The 22,275-nt window shown below is 42.3% G+C and overlaps 1 protein-coding gene across 1 annotated transcript in view; it reads right to left on the bottom strand.

The window, feature by feature from the left end:
- Positions 1–11,107: 11,107 nt before the first annotated feature.
- Positions 11,108–22,275, bottom strand: part of T265_07065 (hypothetical protein) — a gene marked incomplete at both ends in the record, with an annotated part of 18,492 nt that continues 7,324 nt past the window's right edge. The window contains 2 exons of the mRNA XM_009172494.1: positions 11,108–11,660; positions 20,204–20,301. Coding sequence (XP_009170758.1) covers positions 11,571–11,660; positions 20,204–20,301 — 188 coding nt within the window. The remainder of the gene's footprint in view (positions 11,661–20,203; positions 20,302–22,275) is intronic.

Here is a 22,275-nt window from a genome sequence, read left to right as displayed (position 1 = left end):
CTGCTCACTGTGTTCTCGTTCAAACCACAGAATAAATCAAGAAAAGGAAAACATCCGAATGGTCAACTATTCCATCTCGTATTTCGTTTTATTTCTGACAGCCCGCTGAATATCTTGTCACCTGGCTATGTTAGCAGATTTGATAGTTGGTGAGACTTATTACCCTGATTTCTGTTGTTAAGTAGGTGACTACCGGATTCTTGTCGCATAGTCGGAACATCTTTTCAGCTTATCAAATCTTTCCTGTTGTGCTCAAGTACCATCGCATATGTAGCGGAAGGATGAAAAACCGATGATGAATGGAACACAAATGCACTTCGGTAAAACCAACGCCCAGCGTTTTTACGTCCCGTCACTTATGTGAGAAGCGTTGATCGATTAAATGATGAATTAACTGACAAACGCGCTAGACGCTGAGCGACGGAAAGGGCAAAACTGCGTAGGCCAGATGACTTGCATACTTACCACAACTGAATCGACCATGTTTTGACGAATATTGTCATTACAACAAACAAGAAATTCTAGAGAGTTTGCCTCCCGGTGACCAGCAAAATCCAAAAGTAACAAGACTTGTCAAGAAATGGCTGACATAAGTGGGGAATGTGAAACGAGGTGGCCATATGGAATTAATTTGGTCAGTTAACCTGCATCTCGGCATTAAATTATCAGCAACATGCCACGTGGATCGCCGATCGACGAGAGGTGCTTTCTGGTGCCACAAATGAACTTCAGCACAAAGTATCAATTAAAATACGGACGGTAACTGTAGTAGACACCTCGATATGTCAGAGAGTGTGTGTGTCCGTCTGTCAAGCCATCACCGAACTGCTGTGACTATAGTAGCCTCTTGGGTGCGTGCGTTCTATATGCCAATGAGTCAGAGACCTGTTTGTGGGGTGACTCAACATGTGACTCCCTTGTATGCTTACCCATTACAAAGTAGACCTGTGTGGCCGCACGTACACAGTACACCCGTGTTGATGTATGTGTTTTCTAAGTCTGAACAAAACACTTGCCTTTGCTAAATACCAGCAAAATAATCAATGAACAATGCTCCTTCTCACAGACATTCTACTAGAATTCTGTAGACTCAGTTTGTTGCTGCTTTCCAAAGTATTATTTGTATTCTTCAATGTTTGCACCAAGTGACTGTTGCCCGTTTTGCTGAAAGCGACTTCTGATAAATATACCTCTCAAACCATTGCCGTACCCCAACTGCCTGCATAAATATTGTCGGGAAAGGCTTGTACGTATAGGCTCCAAATTCTATCCTCATCATTAGATTGAAAATAACGGAATTCGCTGGGAACAACTGCTATGAAAAAAGGCGGCTTTAATCATCGGTTGATGATACACGGTTGCCTGAAATTGATGAAGCAGTTGACGCCCAATGACAAATTTTTTATGAACTCCTTCAAGCTAACAGAAATCGTCTCGTCGTTAGACCGGACGCAGTTTTTTTCTGTGCGGTGCAAAACACATGTATATCAACCATACGCGAAACCTGAACTAAATAATTTGCCGATGATGGGCTGATCCAGAGTAGACTTTTCACAAATGACGATAACACATTAGACCACCTTCCCTTGTAATGAGTTTTCCGTCGTACCAACCAATTTGGAATACCAACCTCCGGAGATGAGTGTATTTTGGTAATATTAGTAAACCGCACTCAACCACACAGATTCAGGTATGTTGATTTCCGCAATGCTGTTGCAATGCTGCATAAATTTAACCTAACGGCGAAAGCTAAAAATGAATTGCTCAGACCAGCGACTTTTAGATGTTTCAATTCGGCTTGATAAGCCTGCTAAACGTTTATTCAAAGGTTCCTACAAGTTGCAAATATTACGTACCAAGCGTTTAGTTCAGGCTTCTGGATCATAAGATACGCGCTTATGAGTTGCAAATGATCGACGTTACTTTTGTTGGTTGCACAAGCTATTGACCATAGTTAGCAAACTTCACAAGTCCTTTGGTGTGCGCAGTCTATCGTCATAGTTGCAAGTGATATGGTAAACAACACTTGAGGCAGAACAAGTTATTGGGCCATTCTTACTGTGGAAATATGCCTAAACTCTCAAAGATCGCATACGTTTACCAACTGCTGACCAAATGAGAGCTGAACTTTTGCTAATTTCGTCACCATCCGAACCTAGTTAGAGCATATGTATGTATATATGGTGCTAGTATGATGTATTCCTCACTGGCACTAGGAAGGGGTGCATTGAGTAAACAGTTAACACCTCCAAAGACGAATAATTCGCTACCCTTTTGGGGTGCATATAACGCGTCTAAATCCATTCAGATTTATTCGCAAGCCATGAAGAGGCTAGTGCCAATGGTACCGAGTGGACCTGAAACCCAACAGACAATATGAATAATTGGTCTAGGTTGCGTCATTAAACGAGATTAACTAAACTGAACTTGTCAGCGAAAAAAGGTTTCTGGTAAAAGGAGAAGATATTCAGAAAGGCCCTAAAGGTACGGTGAATTGCCACACAATATACTAATTTGTAGACCAATCTGGAATGCTGAAATTACTTGGTTATGTAGAACTGACCAAAGGAATCACACAGACAACTGCGGATGTTAGCAACAGACTTACTTTTGGCTACCAATTATTCAGGGAGTCCACTAGAACTCCAGCGGAGCACCATCGTGTGACAAAACTTAATGGGGTATTTCGGTGAAATGTGGTCCGTAATATCTGACAGCGTAATATGATTTTCCCTCTTGTCATCATCACCAAATGAAAGCACTGGTGCCTCACTACCACTTATTTGAATAAAGCCTTATAGTGAAAAGAAGATGGAACAAAGTTCACGTTAGAGGAACTCACGACTGTCTTAACACGAACATCCTAGTTGCCTACACCCTCCGACACTCATTCAGACAATCTTTATATAGGCAGAAATCATGAACGCCACTAGCATCAGTTAGCCACCATATCGTTCACTCTCCCCAGTTTAGCACAAGGAGGATCACGTGGGTCCCATTCTCAAAAAAACAAATGTTCACAAATTCCGCTCAGGTCCTTTTTGTTAAATGAAACCATTTCAATCTGGCAAATATTCCACTGGAGATCCTGCAGCAGAAACTAAAATATGAAGAGCTATGTCATTGCCATGTCAAGCCGATTGTGTACAAAGACTCAATGCAAACTATCCGATGATGACGGACCTTGCACTAGATCGATCTCCATAGGATCCGTTTGTAGCCCGTACTCGTACCAAAGCATCTTGTGGCCGTGGCTAATGAACTCCCCATTCGTACGAAATCAAATGAATCAGTCCTGATCCTCAGTGGTTAAAATGTGAAAGTATTAGGGCTGGTGAGTCACAAAAGTGTATATAGGGCACCAATTGTCAGTTGATCTACGCTATCTGTGGTCTGCAAAACAAATCTCTTACATTGGTTGTATTTCCTGGGGATCTGTCTCAAAAAACGAGAGTGAATTATACTGTCAAAAAATGCCACGATTTGCTGTGAGCGTCGAAAAGGACATGGAATTTCCCAGAGGCACTCACATAATAGGAACATCACGGTGAATCAGACCACCTTTCATTATTCTCTTAGCGCTTTTTTGAAACTGTGATTTATTTGTGAGGATACAGCCTCCCATGACTAAAACGTAATTAAGATTGCGTGGTAAATATATCGTTCGAATCGATGGGCGGCAAATACATTTAGTTCATCCAGTTCACATGCACCATGAAGGATAGTTGAGCTTGATTGACTTGATCGATGCTCAACCATGCACAACCTAGCTGATTCAATATTATTTCATCCAACTTTCCCTCTGCATTTTCACCTGATTGTAGGTTTTAAAACTGCTCATATACGCACTTGCATGTAACACTACCTAGGCACTAAGTTATCCCATGAAATATTAGAAGGACCCCTTCGTTCGCGCTGGAAACGGTACATCTATGACATAAAACAAGATGAGAAACAACTTATTTCAAAACTGTATATTTTGGAAAATTTTATGACTTAAAACTCTATTGGTCAACCCGTTTAAAAAACAAAATAGTTATATTAGGTACTATCTACAGGCCAATTGAAAATAACGCCTTGCCCGTAGAGACGTTTACAAGCAACACCTGGTAGAAGTGATGCAAGAATTCTTTCAGAGTGATCAAAATTAATCAAAATTATCATTTACTCAATGAACGCAGTTTGGTTAATCCCAAATGATTTTGGTGAAGGCTCTGGACAGCTGATTAGTTTTCAATTGTGCCGGGTACCTCACAATTTCTAAAACCGGAAATTTTATCCTAAAACCTAGGTGACGGAGTACCTCGTATGTTTTTGAAAGATTTACTCAAACATAACCAGAAATCACAGTCTTTGTTTGACCGTACTTCAGTGGGTGTCGAACAACAGAAGATGCGTCAACTTTTGAAGAATGGTTTGCACAAGTTTTGAACTGGAATGTCGTGGTCTATCAGTGTCTCCTTCACCGGGGAAGGCCGTTTCTGGTAGCAATCTTTACAGTACGAAAGCCATTCTGTTCACCATTAACTTATTGCCATATAACCTGCATCTTCAGCTTCTCTGAAAACTAACCATTTTTATTCCAGTGATTTGCTTAACTAAAAAATAGTCCCGTACACATTTTGAGAGATTTCGATAAGACCCGAATCACTGCTACGTCCGCGGAAATTTTTGGGTATTCCCGCGCTTATGTGCTACCGTACAGTGTGTAGATACATCTTTTACATAAACAGCTGGCAGCACTCGCAAAAACGCCTGACCTGCTGATTATGCTGGCATATATATATATATATATATATAGTTATGGACCCCGTTACTGCACCCTAATGGTAATCGCTGTTTTCCGGGGACGACCATACTGGTGACGTTAGCAAGAATTTTGTGACAGCCAATTTAACACTTTCCATTGTTACTGAGTAACCGTGGATCGATCAGAATCAGTTTATTTGGGGAGTGATTGTTCTGTAGATGGATTAATCCTTATGATTATTTAATTATATTCTTTCAGGACTCTAATTCAATAAAATACTTTTGACCAACCAGTTTTAAATAAAGTTTGAATGTTCGCTGGACCAGTTTAAATTCCTACTTGCTCACCGATGAGCAGAGTGATCTCACCCTCCCCGAGGATGTTGAAACAGTTTCAAGCTTTTACTAGTATTAAGCTTTTTTATCTACATGAATCTGCCTTAAACGGTCATGTTAGCAGCAAACCACATGTACTTCTTGTCGGCCTACTTCTGTCTATTGATATCACAATCGAACTTAGATCCCCCAAACGTTAAATCCGAAACTGTTGCCCCAGGGAGGTTTCAGTTTTGATAAACGCCAAGTTGGCTGATGAATTTTCTAACAAAAATATGTTCAGTAATATATTTTGTTGAGTGCACTGCATTCCTATTGTTTTCCGCAAGAAAAAATCAGCTGAAAATGACCTCCCGGTGTAGTTTAACGTGGACGCGATACGTCACCTAATGTGCTCAGACGACTAGTAACTACTTTAGCCGCTTGTCATTAGGCCAACATTACTGTCCAGCAGTGGATTAACAATTGCCTTGTGAATTTGCTATGAGTACTACTCAACTTCCAATTGTTTTCATGGTAGACAAATGCACTCGGATATAACTGGCCTACCCTGAATACACTGATCAAAACGTGGACGCACTACCGAACAACTCGCTGGTTTTTCAGCACTCCTCTGGGCGAATGCGTGTAGTGGTAACTCGACATGTAAATAGATTTCACCTAAATGAACTGATACGGCCGAAACAATGCTTATTTGGTGCTCCTCCACTAGCACTCGTGCATCTCACTGGGTAGCTTATAGTACTTCTGTTAAGAGTAATTCTGAACAGTAATGTATAGACAAAACCTGCTAATTGCATCCGGTAGAAATACTAGCGATGAAATGGAACTTTCCTGAAAGCTACATAATCAGACAATCATGGTCATCTTCAGCATCCCTTGTTGCATCAATACTACCGAAAGACTGTGATAATGCACTATTTTTACATGCATCGCAGGGCATAATTTTTCTGCGCTCTCTCAGTTCTCCTTATAAAACTCGTCACCTAAGTTTGTCCACGGGATTCAGTCAAACACACACAAGGGAGTGAATTTTCTCTAGCCTATTCATCACGTACTGGACAAATTTTTTCGAGATCGTGCTTCATCTATGATTTCTTAGCTCTTGTTCAAGTTGAAGTGATAAAATTTTGAAGTATCATATTCCAACTCAGCTTCTTTCCAAACCGACGAATATTTCTGATTAGGCGTGAACAAATTGTGTCGGCTGGAAAATCGCCAAAAGCCAAGTGAAAAATTAGCTATGGCGAGGGTTTCTTTGTAACGCCGGATCTCCATATAACCAAGAGTAATCAGCCTAATTATTTAGGCAGTAAACGTTGAGTGCTGCAATTCAGAACCCGCAACGGACCAACACATGAACAGGTACCGTGTTGGTTATAGCCGCAGCTATACTGCGACTAAATTTACACGGTTTGGGAAAACTCCATCTGAAGACCTCACTCGGGTAGCCAGGCCACACATGACCACCTGATGTGGATTCCGTGATTAATATGTGAGCGGCGCTATATCCTGTAAAAGTGAGAGCTAATCATGATGCTGATCAGCTGCTCGGGGTAGGCGGCTACATGTTCAGCTATTAGGCGGGATATCGCTGGTCCGAATCTCCCTGGATTTTCGTAAGATGATCACTACTGGTGCTTTCTAATAGGAAAGAACCAGCTGTATAGCGATTTCTGGCTTTTCAACACAGGTTGGCTGTATCTATTGGTCGGAAACTCTGTATGAAGATTCTGTTCTCACACTACCGAGATACATTTTAGAACTCGTAACATGTAATGTTCTGTGCTCAACGGTTAGAGTTTTATGAAGTAAAATCACGCAATCGCTTTTCATAACTGTGTAGCTCAATGGATGTTAACCCACGCGGAAGTGATGCGTAATCAACCGCATTGTTTACTATGTCGAATGGATCAAAGGTTGTACCGAGAACATGCTGATTCGCAAAATATGAAACAATCACTGCTGAACCAAAATCAGAAGTGATCCCAAAGCTCCGAATACATCCACTGTGCAAGAATGTTACAGTCTAAGAGTTCACATTTCGCTCTAAGTCTACGGATGACAACGACATTTGGGTCCTAAAAACCAAACCAATTGTGCTATTTGTTTTCTTAGTGATCTGATTTACGTAAATTTTGCATGCCCAAACAAGGGGATCAGCTTCGAGTGCTACACATAGCTACTAAATTTGGTTGGTAACTTAGGCTAAATGCCACTTGAAGCATAAGATGGGCTAGTAATTCTATAAAATAAAACGAACAAAGTGACATGTTCAGATATAACGGAAATAGCCGCTCAAATTTGGAGTACTTTAGTAAAAGTTCAAGTGTCTGTTTTCATATGTGCGGCAGACAAACTCCGGAAGGAAGCAGTTGATTATCTTCATCTTATTTCCGTACTTTGTACAACTTTATCGAACAAAAGTCCGATTTTCAAAAAAACGCACCACAAAATTATGACAGACTTCATCATGCGATTTCATCTTCTGCAAAATTGCGCCCTCTCGTGGCTTGCTAGCAACGGAAAAAGCCCTCTAAATCGTCCAGAATCCACATAAGCTTTTCTGGACATCACGTCGGTCAAAGCGAAACATTACACTTAAATCATTCTGCCTTCCGTGTACGTTTTAGTCCACCTAATAGGTTTTTCAGATGTGGAAGGACTCTGAGCACTCGCTAAGCTCGTTTTGCTCCAGAATACAAGTTATTGACAAAACCTAGTTGTTATTTATGGCTCAAAAATTCGCTCAACTTCATACCTCTGTGAAGAGATTGCGGTAGAGTTTAATTCTTAATTAAAGTCTAACTGGAAATGTTGGTTTGACAAAGTCCCGCGGAACGTTGGATTGAAACGTTTTCCTTGAACTGCATTCGTCTTTAACCTTGGCCCCTATGTAGGCATATGTGGCCCGTACCTGGTGGGTTATTGTTTAAATACCTGATAATGAGCTATTGCATTGTCCAGTTATTGAGTCAATAAGGGAAGAGGCCTTCGTAGCTCTTGACACTCCTTTAATTTGCAACGTAACTTCAAACGCTGCGAGTGCAGTAAGTAAATCTTTCAAATAATGAATGTTATAAATCCGACAATTTGAGACACTCGTTAGAGAAGAGGAAAGTAAATCTAGCGCTTAGTCTAAATAGGAAAATAACAGTTTTCTTAATCATTTAGATTGATGACGGTTCTAGTGACTTTTTCGCTATTTCTGCGAACTGTCCTCCAGATAATCCATTATATGCCGCCCCAAAGATTCCGGTGAATTCAGTAAAGGGTACATACTCAGACTATCTGTCATAAGGTCATTTGTCTTCTTGGCTCACTTGCTCCTGCAATTTATTCCATCACTTGGAATTTCTTACGTCACAAATTCTCTTAAAAATGGGGATTATGTAGACACAAAGGGGACCAGTTTTTTTAGATAAGCCCAACGTTAAAAAGATGGCGATCCATGCATCAACAAACTAATACAGCTTCTAACCAGGAAGAAATTCAGCCCACTTATGCCCTGTGTAACCAACTTTGACCCGCTAGAACTGAACCGCTTTACTTGCATGGNACAAACGCATCAAACATGGCTCTATGAAGACGCCTTATGTACACGCAAAAGTATGCTACGGCAAACCAGTGAGGTTATTAGTAGACTTCTCAGTAGCCTAAAATAGCAACATCTGGACTATACCTCAATGATTGTTCAGACTCTGTTGATGTATAATTCCTTTTCACCAGCTTCGAAGCTCACGGAATAGGAGATTACTTGATGATTCTGTGATGGGTGATGGTCTAATGTTTATATTTTACATCATCTCATATATAACTCCTCTATTCGTTTTATATACGGAAAACATTCATACAGATTTTGAAAGGGACAAATTGACGGCGAGGCGTTAAATAGCCAATTTGATCCCATTATAGACGTGGCTGAGCGTTAGTTACTTGACGACATTTCTATCAAAACTCTATAACCTTGTAAATTATTTGCATTCCTAATCGTTGGTGCGTTTTAAGTTTGCGATCAGCGACAGCCTCTCATTACTAGGTGATTTTACCATCAAGTGCTTGGACGGCCCTCTCAAACGTCCAGTTTACCAAAAGTCAACCTGGATTGAAAAGTACCTCCGATTTTCAGTTTTTATCCCAAAAAGTTACAAAAACCGTCCAGCCAGATACGGCCCTCTCAAACGTCCAGTTTACCAAAAGTCAACCTGGATTGAAAAGTACCTCCGATTTTCGGTTTTTATCCCAAAAAGTTACAAAAACCGTCCAGATTTGTTTTAATGCCCGATTTGTTTCAGACGGAAGAACTTTCAACCAATATACTGCTGCCCCAAGGTTACCCGGAAAGATTTATTGCTGTCCGCAAAAGAAGGAACTCGTATCGGTACTCAATTCACTGAAATCGAGTGAGGGATGTTCATTTGTGACTACCACTTAGCCGCGGCTGTAAGGCACAAACTACGGGCTGCAGTTATTAATACTTTTCCAGCCCCGCAGCTGCCTATTTTCGCAGCCAACAAGAGAAATGAACACTTAAGGCGTTCATATGCCCTACATATCACGTAACCCTTCACCTGCAGTTTTGGTAGGGAAGCCGACCAAATTTTCTGGGAGCCTACCCTGTTCATCATTCCACCACTATTAATCTTGGATGAGACTGGTAGAGTAGTCAGCGGCGACCATTGTTGATTCAGTCAACCTATTCGTTTCGTTTAACGATTTGGACAGGGAACTCCAACAGATAGTCATGTGGAAGGAAAACAGACGTATACTAAACACAGTAGTACCGAAAATGTTGTTTAGAACTTTTATGGCAGAAACTTTGATGGGGTCTCTTTTTTACGAGCTAACTAGGTTTAGCAACAATGTGCCACTCTGAATAAATATTTTGGACGTGACATCGACATTATAACGCTTACTAAGGCCATATTTAGATGTCCACAAGCCAACATAATCTAGAGGCATTCAGACTCGCAGCAAGCATATTATGTGTTGGTTGGCTCATGGCAAAACTCATATGGATCACGTTTTCGAAAGCCAATCCATGTACAATTTAGCCGGCCTAAGTAAACTAATAAGAGCCACAGGACTGTCTCCTCTAGTTGGTTTTATCGACAAGCCTAGCATCAGACTATTGACATCGGGAAGTGGCTCATTAGCACAGAAAGTCACACACCTTTTTTTCATTCCAGATCTTTTTAACTGACAAATTCTCCAATACCCGATCCACAGAATGACTACAAATAAACCTATATAAGATACCTATATAAGAACAGGTGAAATTAACTGTGTTTCGGATATTATATTTCAGGCCACGTTATTGGCTGATGATGAGTGATGATGATTGAGCCCTTGGCACTTCAAGCATCACCGCTGAGGCACCCTTAGTTAATTGAAAACTGGAGCCTCAGTACCAACCGCTTGTGTATTGTAGTGCAAACGGTAATTTTATCAAACGAAAGTTGAGTTGCGAAGATGCAACCAAACAGGCTTCATTAACTGCGGTACTTCACCAAGGAGGCCGTGCTGATACTTGCCGTAATTAATTCAGGGTGACGCACACGAGGTGGTTTGTCTGTGCCTTGGAAAAACAGATTAAAAGAAATTTTGAAAAAGGCTGTTCATACCCTACCATGTCGCGAACATGTCGCGAAAATCGGATTCGGGTGCACATCCATGTACCGGGTCGGATGAGCTGAACTTACAGCTAGCAATTATTGTTAACGAGACATACACTGTTGTTCTTCACCCAGAAAGGTTGGACGCATAGTTGAAACGTAAGCACCTCCAAATCCTGATGACAGGCTCGAAGGGAATCACTCTCTCTCTCGCTCTTCCGGGTCCTTCATTTTACATCATGAAACCTTAGATTGACTTCTAATCAAGTTACATACTGAAGCGTGAAATTTCAGTGGACTGCTTCCATCACGTAACCACATTTTGACGCTACTATACGATTTTTCTGAAAGACGCATGATTTGCAATAATGGAAAGTTGAAATTAAATACTGATGTTTTACTGCAAGTTGATAACAACGGACCAATAGGCTTAAGGTGCCAAGTTCGGCAACCGCTGAAACCAAGTAAGTTGAATAGTGCAACCGCCTTTGAATTTTGAGTTGTGTGTGGATGAACTTCTTTTTCGAATCCAAACCCAAGAAGGTCTATATCAGGCTTTCAGTATGTTTGCAGCAAGTTCCACGAATGCAGAATGACGAGACGGTTTACAAAAATATTTCGAACATAAGTTTCATGAATTCCCTAATGCACATGTGCGTAAAATACACCTTCGATAGCATTTTAAAGTGAATAAAGAAAGAAAGAAAAATGCACCACCGGAAAACGGCGGCATTAAAAATAAATGCATTAGTGGTCTGCCAGTGTAGTTCATGTTGTTGTTAGCCGACACCTGAGCATCCGACGCTTGAGATTCTAGGAATTTTCCTCAAACGACATCATGGTTGAGTCGGCTGCGTAAAACGCTGTGGACTAGCTGACTGGACAGTTGTTATTATCCTCCTTTTCTGTCAGCTTCTTTGGTCTTATACCGTTTGCGACTGCCTTGATTTCTTCAACAACCTGAATGAAGAAGAAAAACCAGGGGGAATGAAAACAACAATAAAAAACTTGTGGAGTTTTGGATCATAAACTTGTGTTGTGACGTGCTTCAGAGCCTGTAATTTAATAGTATACACTTCCCAACCAAACAAGGTTGAAAAAGCTCTCTGAAGCATACAGGTCGATTGAGCAACCACCCCTATTATTCCGATAGTGTGAGGAGATTTCGTAACTTACATGATAGTTCGTCCCATAAGTGAGGCTGATCTATGGTGAAACACCACTAAGTACTGCATAACTATTTATTTCTTCATCAGCAGTGCTTATCTCACGAATCCATAACCTCCATTCTAGTAAGTAGGTGAACACTTAGATGCCCGAACACGAGCGGCTAATTGGCAGTGTGATCACAGCGCCACTCATCCCTAAGTCGCGGAAAACATATCACGTGGTCACGTGTTGACTGGTTCCTAAAGCGACAATTTCCCAGATTGCAGTTTAACCCATCAAGTGAATTCATGCTTCCACTTGTTACCTATGTTTTATTGGTAGTTTGAGCATATTAATGCGTTCTGTGGCGCTATATTGTCCATTTGCGAGCTAATCAGCCACCCTTAGCCGAACGGTTAAGTGTACAAATTCTAGCAGGGAGGTTGCTGGTTCGAAACCGTCCTGACTTTATCAAGATGCGCACCGCGGATGGTGAGAATGAAACATCTGCGCAGTGCTTTATGGCTTTTCGATGTGAAATAGTTCTACTCAATGAATGAAGTATCCGTAGGAATGTCCAACTTCTTCCTCACACACATCCTACTGAGAACGCCGTTGTGCTAGAATTTATAACCATAGATGCCGTTCCTACACGTTGGGGATGCATGTTATTAGCCTTGATGAAGGGAAAAATCAAATCACACTCTAAAAGCAGACTGGAATTCAAACATACCTGTAGCAGAAGTTAAAAATTAACTTCTCACTATGGCGTTCAAGGAAATTAGAAAGCAAACCGAGCATTCTTTACTAGAAATCACAGTATGAACACAAACTACGAAAAATCATGCTGACTTCATGTGGTTTGAGTGGCTTGAGTCCGTCGTTCGCAGACAGCTCACGTAGTATTCCAGTGGAGGCTGGCACTTCAGATGGTAGACAGGCTTCCCAGTTCAATCAAACTTCCATTTGTCAAATTGTTTTAACCGTTCTCAACTAAATCTTGATATGCATCACTTAAAAATCTAGGATGCAACGAATATCCGTCTTCCAAATCTCAAGTGAGTTTTAGAGCTTCGTATTATTGAACAAAAGTAGAATTCGGAAGTCCGAAGAAGTAAATCGAACTACAGACACAGCGGGCGGCCGTCCGTATGAACAGTTGGCGTTTTTCCTTTCTTGACTTAACAGTTGCTAGTTTGTTAAGGTTACAATTCTGTTCATGCGCGGTACCAACCAGTGATCAACCAGCGTGATCAAATAGAATCCGGTACTTGAGGCTAAATGATGAAGTCCGGCCTATCTGGCAGCCTGTATCCCACGAATGGTTTAGGGGCGTACCATCATCATGTTAATGCCCTGCTACAATCACTTGGTTAATTGACCTAAAGTTTGCGGTACATGAGGGCAGACCACCAATGCTGAGTCTAGGACGCAAAATTTACCGACAGAATTGCGTGAAATGTTGGCGAACTGTAAAAGTAATGCTTTAGTTTAGCATGTGTACATGTTCTTCGGAATAGCCCTTTTATCCAGTTAGCAACACAGTGTGAGGCGCTATCACTTCCGAAGTATAGTGGCTTCTTGTAGATGATGTTTTTGGCTGCTTCTCGTTTTTGTTGTCTATATTATCTGATAATGTTCAAGGAGTACTAGTTCAATCTGAAGGTGCAACAATTATTCTGGATTTTTGTTTAGAACGTCGGGTTGGAAAGTCACTCTGGTATGGCAAACCATGCTTAGTTAAAATGAATTGCCAACGATATGGGCGAAATGCGTCTGTGTACCAGCTCGTGTGCAATTTACAGGTGCTTCGTCTTGGTTTTCTTATTGATCCGTGTTCTGTTTGATTTACTCCTGAAGATGTCGACTTAAACAGGTCCGTTGTGTTGTATACTATGTTGTATATACGTCCAACTTAGATTGCGTACCAACAATGTGCAACTTGACTAGATATCCTTGAAAAATACTAAAGGAATACCGCAATAAGCTGAGGCTGAATGCGAATCGCGAAGGCGATGCATCCTAGACTCTTGATCGATAGATTACATTTAATTCAGAAACGACATCTATCATGCAACCTGTCGCTCGTCACGGACGCTCAGTGAGCACTAACCAGAAAGCTCCGAGAGGCAGCAAATCACTCCCACATTAATTAACAAACTGTTGACTGGAATGCTTACTTTCTCATAAATGTCGCAAAACATTCTACGCTTATGCTAATGTGGACCTTACTACGTTATGAAAACACCTTTAATTTTGTATTTGATTTCATCTGAATCAAGTCCTTGAGCAGTTTCAAAATGCAGTTAATCGAAGTAGGTATTAGGCCAAAAAACGCCTTTCTGATATACATTTCACTTGAAATCTTTCGGTCGTTCTAAAGGTTAAGTGAGATTTCTGAGCAGTGAGCAGGCGTCGCCTGCACTACAAGCATAATTTTTGGCCGTTATTACTATGAGGCAAGGAGGTGTTCACGGATTTTCACTTCTGCTGCATGAGTAAAACGACATGTCAACATAAAATAAATCAGAAGAGTGGCCTGCAGACAATAGGATTAAATAATATTCACTAATTCGACCAGGAGAGGCGCTGGTTTTGGAAAATACTTGTAACGAAAAGGATTATTTGAATTATATTGTTACTCCAATTTTATCGAACGGAGATTTGGAGCTACATTTGTACACTTGGTTCAGTTTATACACGCAGCACACGACATCCAATGAACCCCATCCCACATTCAAACTGCACAAGGATTTGTACAGCACCTGAGTGACTTCCTGGTATGCTGAATGGAGGAGCAAACACTTCGTGGATTGCGACGCCTGAAACTTTGAGTAGAATGTCCTAGTCTTTGCTGACAGTAATGCATTCGGAGGGCTGACAAATTAACGTGATACAAATTTGAAACATAAAGGAAAACGTTAGATTTCAGTTGCAGAGTAGAGTCAGCCGCCTCGCCCTAACTGCTGCACACAGAAGAGCGGGTAAGCGAAAACAGGTTATTGCTGACGCTCTCTTTCTTCCTCCTATCCCCATCCCATCACAGCATCCAACTAGATGCTAAATGGGGGAGGCGCAGACAACCAATCGTTCGTGTCTCCACGTTTTTGCATCTCACTAACCAATGTTCGTAGCGTATTTCATTTTTCGCTCTTATTTTAACCATTAGATATGTACTGACCTGATGACGCGATCCCGAAAACATTAATGTTCGTCACTGTGTTATTTTTCAAACCATGGGAATATTCAAGAAATCTCTTCTTGTAGGCCCAAAAATAAGGATTGACGCCACTGTTCGTCCTCTATCGGTTTTGCATGCAACATCTGCTCGTCACATGGCGCCGACACTCTCAGGTATCTCGAAATCAATCTTCAAGCCTCGACGCCAGTCTATCTGGCCGCCTCCAACGTCCGCACTCTGAAGCAAGCAGGATAAGCTGCTCTTGATCGTGCTCTTGCTTGTGCTGTCTCAGAACAAGAATTCAAGAGGCGAGCACAGTGACTAAGCTTACCGCCCGATCAGTCTCCCCTCGCTTACGTCTGCGCACCTCCGATGATCCAGAGGCTGATGCGGCAGGATGTGCGGACATTGATATCGTCCTGAGTCACGGGGCGACAGTATTATTGCTTGAATAGATACCTGTTGATAGGCGCCTCTGTGTGGTTCCTCTGGCAACTTCTGGAACGAAAGAGACTGATAGGTGCCTGTTTATCGTGTCTACCTACGCCCCAGCTGACCGTAGCTCCAATGCCGTCAAAGACAGGTTTTACGACGCCCTGAATGTCCTGTTGCGATGAGCTAAAAGCTCAAACATCGTGGTGGATGCCGGAGATTTGAGTGCAAAGGTGGGCAGGCGTAGCGTATCTGAGACTCAATTAGGAGGTCGAGATGGATTAGACTCAGTACGTACGGACAATGAGGAACGATTGCTTCATCTGTGTGCTGATTGCAGGCTGTTTTCATGTAGTACTAACTTCCGAAATAGCCAAAGTCGTCTGACCATATGGCATGCCCTAATCGGTCACATTGTCAGTTCCCGATGGCGCAGATCCGTAACTGACTGCCGATCTTTTTGGAGCACATTTGTGGATTTCGATCATGCGCCTGTCCAGAGTTGCTTTTCCCTACGTTTTCCGCGTAAGGTGCGAACAAACTGCTTGGCAACAGGAAGACTCACAAATCCGGATATTAGACGAACTAAACGTCTTCTAGAATCCCTTCCGAAGGTCCCACCATCAGATGTGGTACAGCTTACCACCTCTTTGCATGGTGCTGGGAATTTTGTCTGTGACACGGCCCAACCGGGTGCACGCAAACACTGGATATCAGACCGAACGGTGGCACTCCTTAAATTGAGGAAATATCCAAGCCGGCTCCGAACATTATTTGATTCGACGAATTATCAGACACCCAGTGGAAGTTCGCGTTCGACCCGACCGCGAATCATGGTGGACGCAGAAAGCCAAGGAAATGGGAGATGTCCAGAAAACCGGCAATGCCCGGAGATTATTTCAGTTGGTCCGTGCGGTCCAGCTTCGGAAACCACCTGTGAGCGGAACCATCAAGAATTGGAAGGGAGTGATCATCTGAAGAAAGAAGAAAACCTCGACTGATATGCCAAATACTTCGAACGACAATTGTCATGGACACCAGCTGGCACCCATCTGGAGCCCACAGGTGACGTGGAACACTGGACGGTGAACGTGGAACCGCCTACGGCCTCAGAGGTTTATGACTGAATATGTTCTCTCAAGCGCCACCGAGTCTCTGGTTCAAATGACCTCAAACCCGCATTGTTCAAAGATGGGGGTGAAGTCCTCAGTCAAAACCTGCCTGGTTTGTTTGCTTGTGTTTGGGAAAAGGAATCTGTTCCAGACAATTGGGGAGAGGCGGTGATAGTGCCCGTCTTCAAAAAAGGGGCCAGTAATGAGTGTCACAACCACAGAGGGTGGCAGCTTGACTCCAGCCTTAACGAGAATGTTGGCGTCACTCCCACCTCGTCGCCTTATGGTGGCCCGTGAAACACTGACTGGAGAGCAGAAAACGGAAGGCCTGTATGGTAGAGGTTGCGATGGTCAAATCATCACACTCCGTCAGGTGGTGGAACAACGCCATCCGTATAAGCTACCCAAAATCCTAGTATTCCTAAATTTCTAAAGTGCATTCGACTCCGTTGACCGGTCCCTTCTTGACAAGCTTGCCAACCAAGGAATGTCCCGGAAATTCGTGAACATAATAAGTTCTTTGTATTTCGGCTTCCGGACGTGTAAGAGTATACGGCGAGCTCTCCAAAATCTTCCGTAAACAACGTGGCGTCCGTCATAGATGCCCACTCTCTCTATTTAACTTCGTGATCGACGAAATCACGAGACGGACGATGGAAGGTCTCCGAAACTCCGATGTTTAAATAGCCTGTGACAAAACCTTGTTGATCTGAAATATTCAGAAGGCGCAGGTGTTTTTGGATGAACTGACCAAAGTCCTTTGGTATGCACTTTGGACCCACAAAGTGTACGGTCATGCACCCGAACATGCGGTCACTGAACACGCCATTTACAATCCAGGGAGACGCACTGGAAGTCGTGAAATGTTTTGTATATCTTGGAAGTTGTATAGTTGTAGTGTCATTGATTAGGTCAATCCACGAATTTCCAATTTCACATTTGCGAAATTGAGCCATCTATGGCGTCAAAGTGGTTAATCCCTGAATCTCAAGGGACTTGTGTATCAAGCTACACACAAGCTGTTTTGTTGTGAGACTTGGCCTGTTCTAGCAGGAAAACTATGACGTCTTCAGGTGTTCAACAATCACTGTCTCAGAACCATAGCTCGTGTGGGTTGGTGTCGGCGAATCCGTAACGAGACAATTGGAAGCGAGTTCTCGATTGTACAACGGGTGCTTCCATGGAAAAGTGTGATCAACACTAGGAGTTCGGCGCTACCATACAGTGCAAACCATAGGGGACCATGAGTTTACGTATCGGAACTACGTCCAGAGAGAGATGAAGGGACTTAGATTGCGCGGACGCTGTCATTCTGTTGTTTGAAAATTATCTATCCGCACAAAGTACCCTAACCAGAATCTCGGAGGTGATGCCATATTTCGGCATAGGCTTTGCACCTTCAAAATGCAAAGACTAACTTCAACGTTCCCCAACTCCTCACGTATCTTGATAGCTTCAAAAGTCGATATTATACTTTAACAGACGAATTTAATGCGCGGCAAACCACTCGGCGAGTATCACTTAACAACTTGCGTCATTTATGGTGACATGACCGTAGTTCTCTGAATTAAAAGGGCCAGGTACGCAAGACAGCTGCTACTCTACGGACCTGTCGCTCTGCAGACCTTATGAGTTTTCATGTATGATCACCGTTGTCACTGTTAGTGTTTTCACGCGAGTCCGCGACAAAATGGTGGGTTAGTGGGTATTTGTTAGCCGATCAGATTCCTTAGAGCAGCGGATTGAACTTACTAGATTGAGGTTTTTGGGGAAAAGTGGTAGTTTCTGTACCAAGCGGTTGTTTAGAAAGAAGGAGCAGATTATGACATAGCAACATGAAACAAAAGCGAGTACTGCTAAACTGAGTTCTGTGGGGCCTTCGCGACTTCCTATATGAGGTTCACGTTATCCTGTTTCCAGGAGTTTTTTGTTTGTGCAGCGGGTACTTCCATTAAAGAATGTGTTCGGCACCAGGAGCTCCGTTGGTTAGGACATGTATTGTGTACCCAGAACCATCGCGTTCTGAAGACAGTGCTATGTTGCGTGCCACATTTGGAGTGGCAGAAGCAGAGAGTTGTCTTACACTTGACCTGGCAGAGTTTTATGAAAGACACGACGAAACGTCTGAGTGTTGTCGGTTCGACTCACCTTCCCGACACTGGTCCGGAAGTGCCCCCTTTAGCTTTGTAGTAGAGTAGCTTACGCATTGGAGGCCTTTGTAAACTTTACGAATCAGTGTCCACTATACTTCGGGATTGAGCAAATTACTCATTTTAAATGAAACGATAATTTATCAAAACACCCTCCGAAGGGTCCTTTCCAGTCATGGCATTTTTGGGTGCTTTTCTTTTGATTACCTGGCGAGGGTTTAAATAAATAACCATTAGGCTACTAAGTATGACTGTGTGCTCACAGGTGATTAAGATAATTGACTCAAACAAGTAAGCAGGTAATCAAACGGAAACCAAATCCGCTTTAAGTACATAAAGGTGGCTTCATTCCCCAGTTTTCTTATTTCCGGCTCTCCATTCCGCCTTATGTTATTACTTGTTCTTTTAGTAATCAGCAGCAGGAGATAGTGGTATTTCTGAGGAACTCCCGCTTTTGATCTTTAATGAACTATCCGCTTCACAGATGATGGTCGGAAACTAACCTCCTCACACTGCTGACCAGCATTACAGTCTCACGTTTGCCATTACTCAACAACAGTAACAAACAATAGCAATAACGAAATTGATTTCACATCAGGAAACGACGGAGAACACCCTGGTTCAAACAAATTACCATTTTCACTACTTCGGCGATTGTGCCAGCCTAGGCTGATAGCTTCGACTTTGTGATGTGATGCTATGAAAAAAGTGGCCCGAGATCACATAGAAAACCATGTGGACTAGTGTAGTTTTACACTCACTCGTTCAATTTTCGGAAAGTATCCCATTTCTAATTTTGAGAAGACCTTCATCCCGTTCACAACAACTTCAAATGCACCTAAAATGCAGTGACAGGTTTAAGCTTAGAAAGTGCGTCGGGGCGAAAATGCATTCGCGTAGACAAACAAAGCTTTATATTGATTTCAGTCTACAGTCCACATCCTTAGATAGGCTTCAATAGAAGTCTACTTTTCAGCCAAAAAAACGGAAAAAAATAACCAATAAAAACCAGATAGTATTGAGAGAAAATCAGAGGTTGTACCGTTCTTATACTCAAAAGCTAACAACTTATGCACGTTTTACTTTGCAGCACCACGCAAACGTGTTTTTCCCACTGCGGTTCTTCACGATGCTTGCTGAAACCTCAAAGCACCTAACAAAAGGATGAGACGTTTTCACCTGTGTATTCAAAAACGTCTGACCGTTTTTTTATAAACGACAATTACAACCCTAATATAAGAGATTAAATCAACTAGAGAAAGCATCTCCTAGGATCTAACCACACAAGAACCATTTGTGAAAGATGTAGGAACACAGCTCAAGTAAAACGGATTTGCCTTCCTAATTGAAGTGCTCAGTTGTGCAATCCTCGTTTGATGTAGCCGCGTGAATGGACACAAAGTTGCTTGCATCGAGGATGCTGAAAAAGGCGCTGCATATTCATATAAGTTGCAAGCATGTGTATCATTGAATACCCACCTTTACGTCCAACTTGCACTTTAATGGAGACAGAAGGAACAGCCTCCAGGGCTTTTGCGTACAGTCGCTTAGCCCGTACCTCGTACCCTCAGGCGGATCTAAAGGAGTATAAAAAAGAATGATAGCTAATTAATAATGGTGACAAATGAATAAATGACAAACAACCGAACGGGGGACCCAGTCACTCACTGGGTTGTGCTAATTTAGGTGGCAGAACCGGTACAGAATCGGTACACTTTGCTAAGGATAGAGAATTTCTTTTTCAACTTTTTGTTGCATTCTCTCCAGTTTTATGCACGCATTGGAGCGAAACGATTTTAACATTATCTGTCCCAAGTTACACATACATCTGCGGCAGGCAACTCCTCCTAACAGCATTTCGTCGTTTTCCGTGGAATAATAAAGGCAAACTCGTGCTTCTTAGGAGTTTCGTCCCTGCCGAAAATGTGTCACTTATATTTCGCAATTCACACAAAGTTAATTCAGCAACTTCTCAGTTGCTATGTTTTGAACGTTATTCTTAGCATTCAGTGCGTTCCGATCTAATTTGACTCCATCTTGTTAAATATCCATGTGTCATAATTGACATTCATTCATCTAATAAGTGAAGTAAGAACGTACATGAGCTATCCACTTTCAACAACCAAACGTGATTCTGATTAAAAGTTAATGCCATTACTGTCCTCGTTGCATGCAGATACACTTTATCAAAAAAATCCAGTCCGGTAGTTTTCCGATTTGCGTGAGATAACCCTTGGAAGATGGAAAGTATAGTGTTTAAACCGAATGTTGAATAAACAAGTATACAACTTTCCCAACTAAATACGAGTGCAGCAGCCAACTCAGTACATGGTTGGAAACATAATAATAGTCATCATCATCATCATCATTGTCAGCTGCAATAACCGCGTACTTGTCGTACAGTGGTTGTAGCTGCTACAGTTTCGTTCACCGATGATACGGGGAAGTAGGGTAGGTAGATGCGCATTGGAGGCGGGAGCTGATGAATTAGTGTGCAAATGCAGCACTGTAGGTGGACTGTTAAGTGGAGGGGGGCTATGCATTAAAGGCAATAGCTTGGATGCATGAGAGCCATTGAGGGCGCAACTGGGCCATGTCTGAGAGGCAGTAAAATGTCGGTGTCTCAAAAACGTCCCGTCGGTGCTTTACACCAACCTCTTCAAATAATAATGGTAGAGTGTCAAAGCGCCTTCTGTGGCTCCTATGGGACCAAGTGGTCTGATTTGGTTCTTCCGGCTGAAAGAAGTGCAACCCACCAAAATTTCCGCCTCTTAAAACTCCCATAAATTGGATGACTACTGTGTTCTAAATTCGCCTCAAACAGATGCGCAACGCTTTCTAATTAAGGCGTATTATGCACTTTACCATTCTTTATTATATCAGCCATCAAAGTTACAAGCTAAAACCATTCTAGCGCAAGTAGAAACGTTACCCGCTGAGGAACGTCTTCCTACCGTAGTTGTGTTAGTCCCTGACAAACTCACATTCCAGATGTCTACTTTTTACAGCGCGTCGTTGGCGTTCCTCCCCTCAAACTATCTCACCAAATTATTGATGGCACTTCAGTATTCAATCTGGCTTGGATTCAATTTTCCCCAATCATAATCCACTTCCGTCTACCAAACCATTTACGGGCTTGTGGAATACAAATTCAGCCACAACATTGTATTTCTTTAGTTTATTTCACAAGGTACACATGTTCCTGGTTGTGTGCAAATATCTTAGTTTTAATTCCCACATGCCCGAACACAGTTCTCAGCGCAAACATTACCTTTAAAACTTCTAAAGGCTAGTTTAGCTTTCAATCAATTGGAAAATGTTTGGGACCGATTGGGAAGTCATCTTTTAAGAGGGGTTTGGTAAACAATCGGTGGATTTATTGCTGGGCAACGTTTCGCTTTTGACGCAAAAGATTCGTCAGGCCAAGTGAGTAAGTAAGTAGGTTGACTGGGTTTTAAGGCAGTCAGGGAACCAATCCGTGAGATTCCTTATGACCAGTGACGTGATCAGTGCTGGGTGTTCAGTCTGATGTCCCTGTTTGTTGATTAGTG

Source organism: Opisthorchis viverrini (genome assembly GCF_000715545.1).
Source record: "Opisthorchis viverrini unplaced genomic scaffold opera_v5_157, whole genome shotgun sequence".
Classification (NCBI taxonomy): domain Eukaryota; kingdom Metazoa; phylum Platyhelminthes; class Trematoda; order Opisthorchiida; family Opisthorchiidae; genus Opisthorchis; species Opisthorchis viverrini.
The sequence above is the reverse complement of the archived record's forward strand: the minus strand, read 5'-3'. Positions and strand labels throughout refer to the sequence as shown.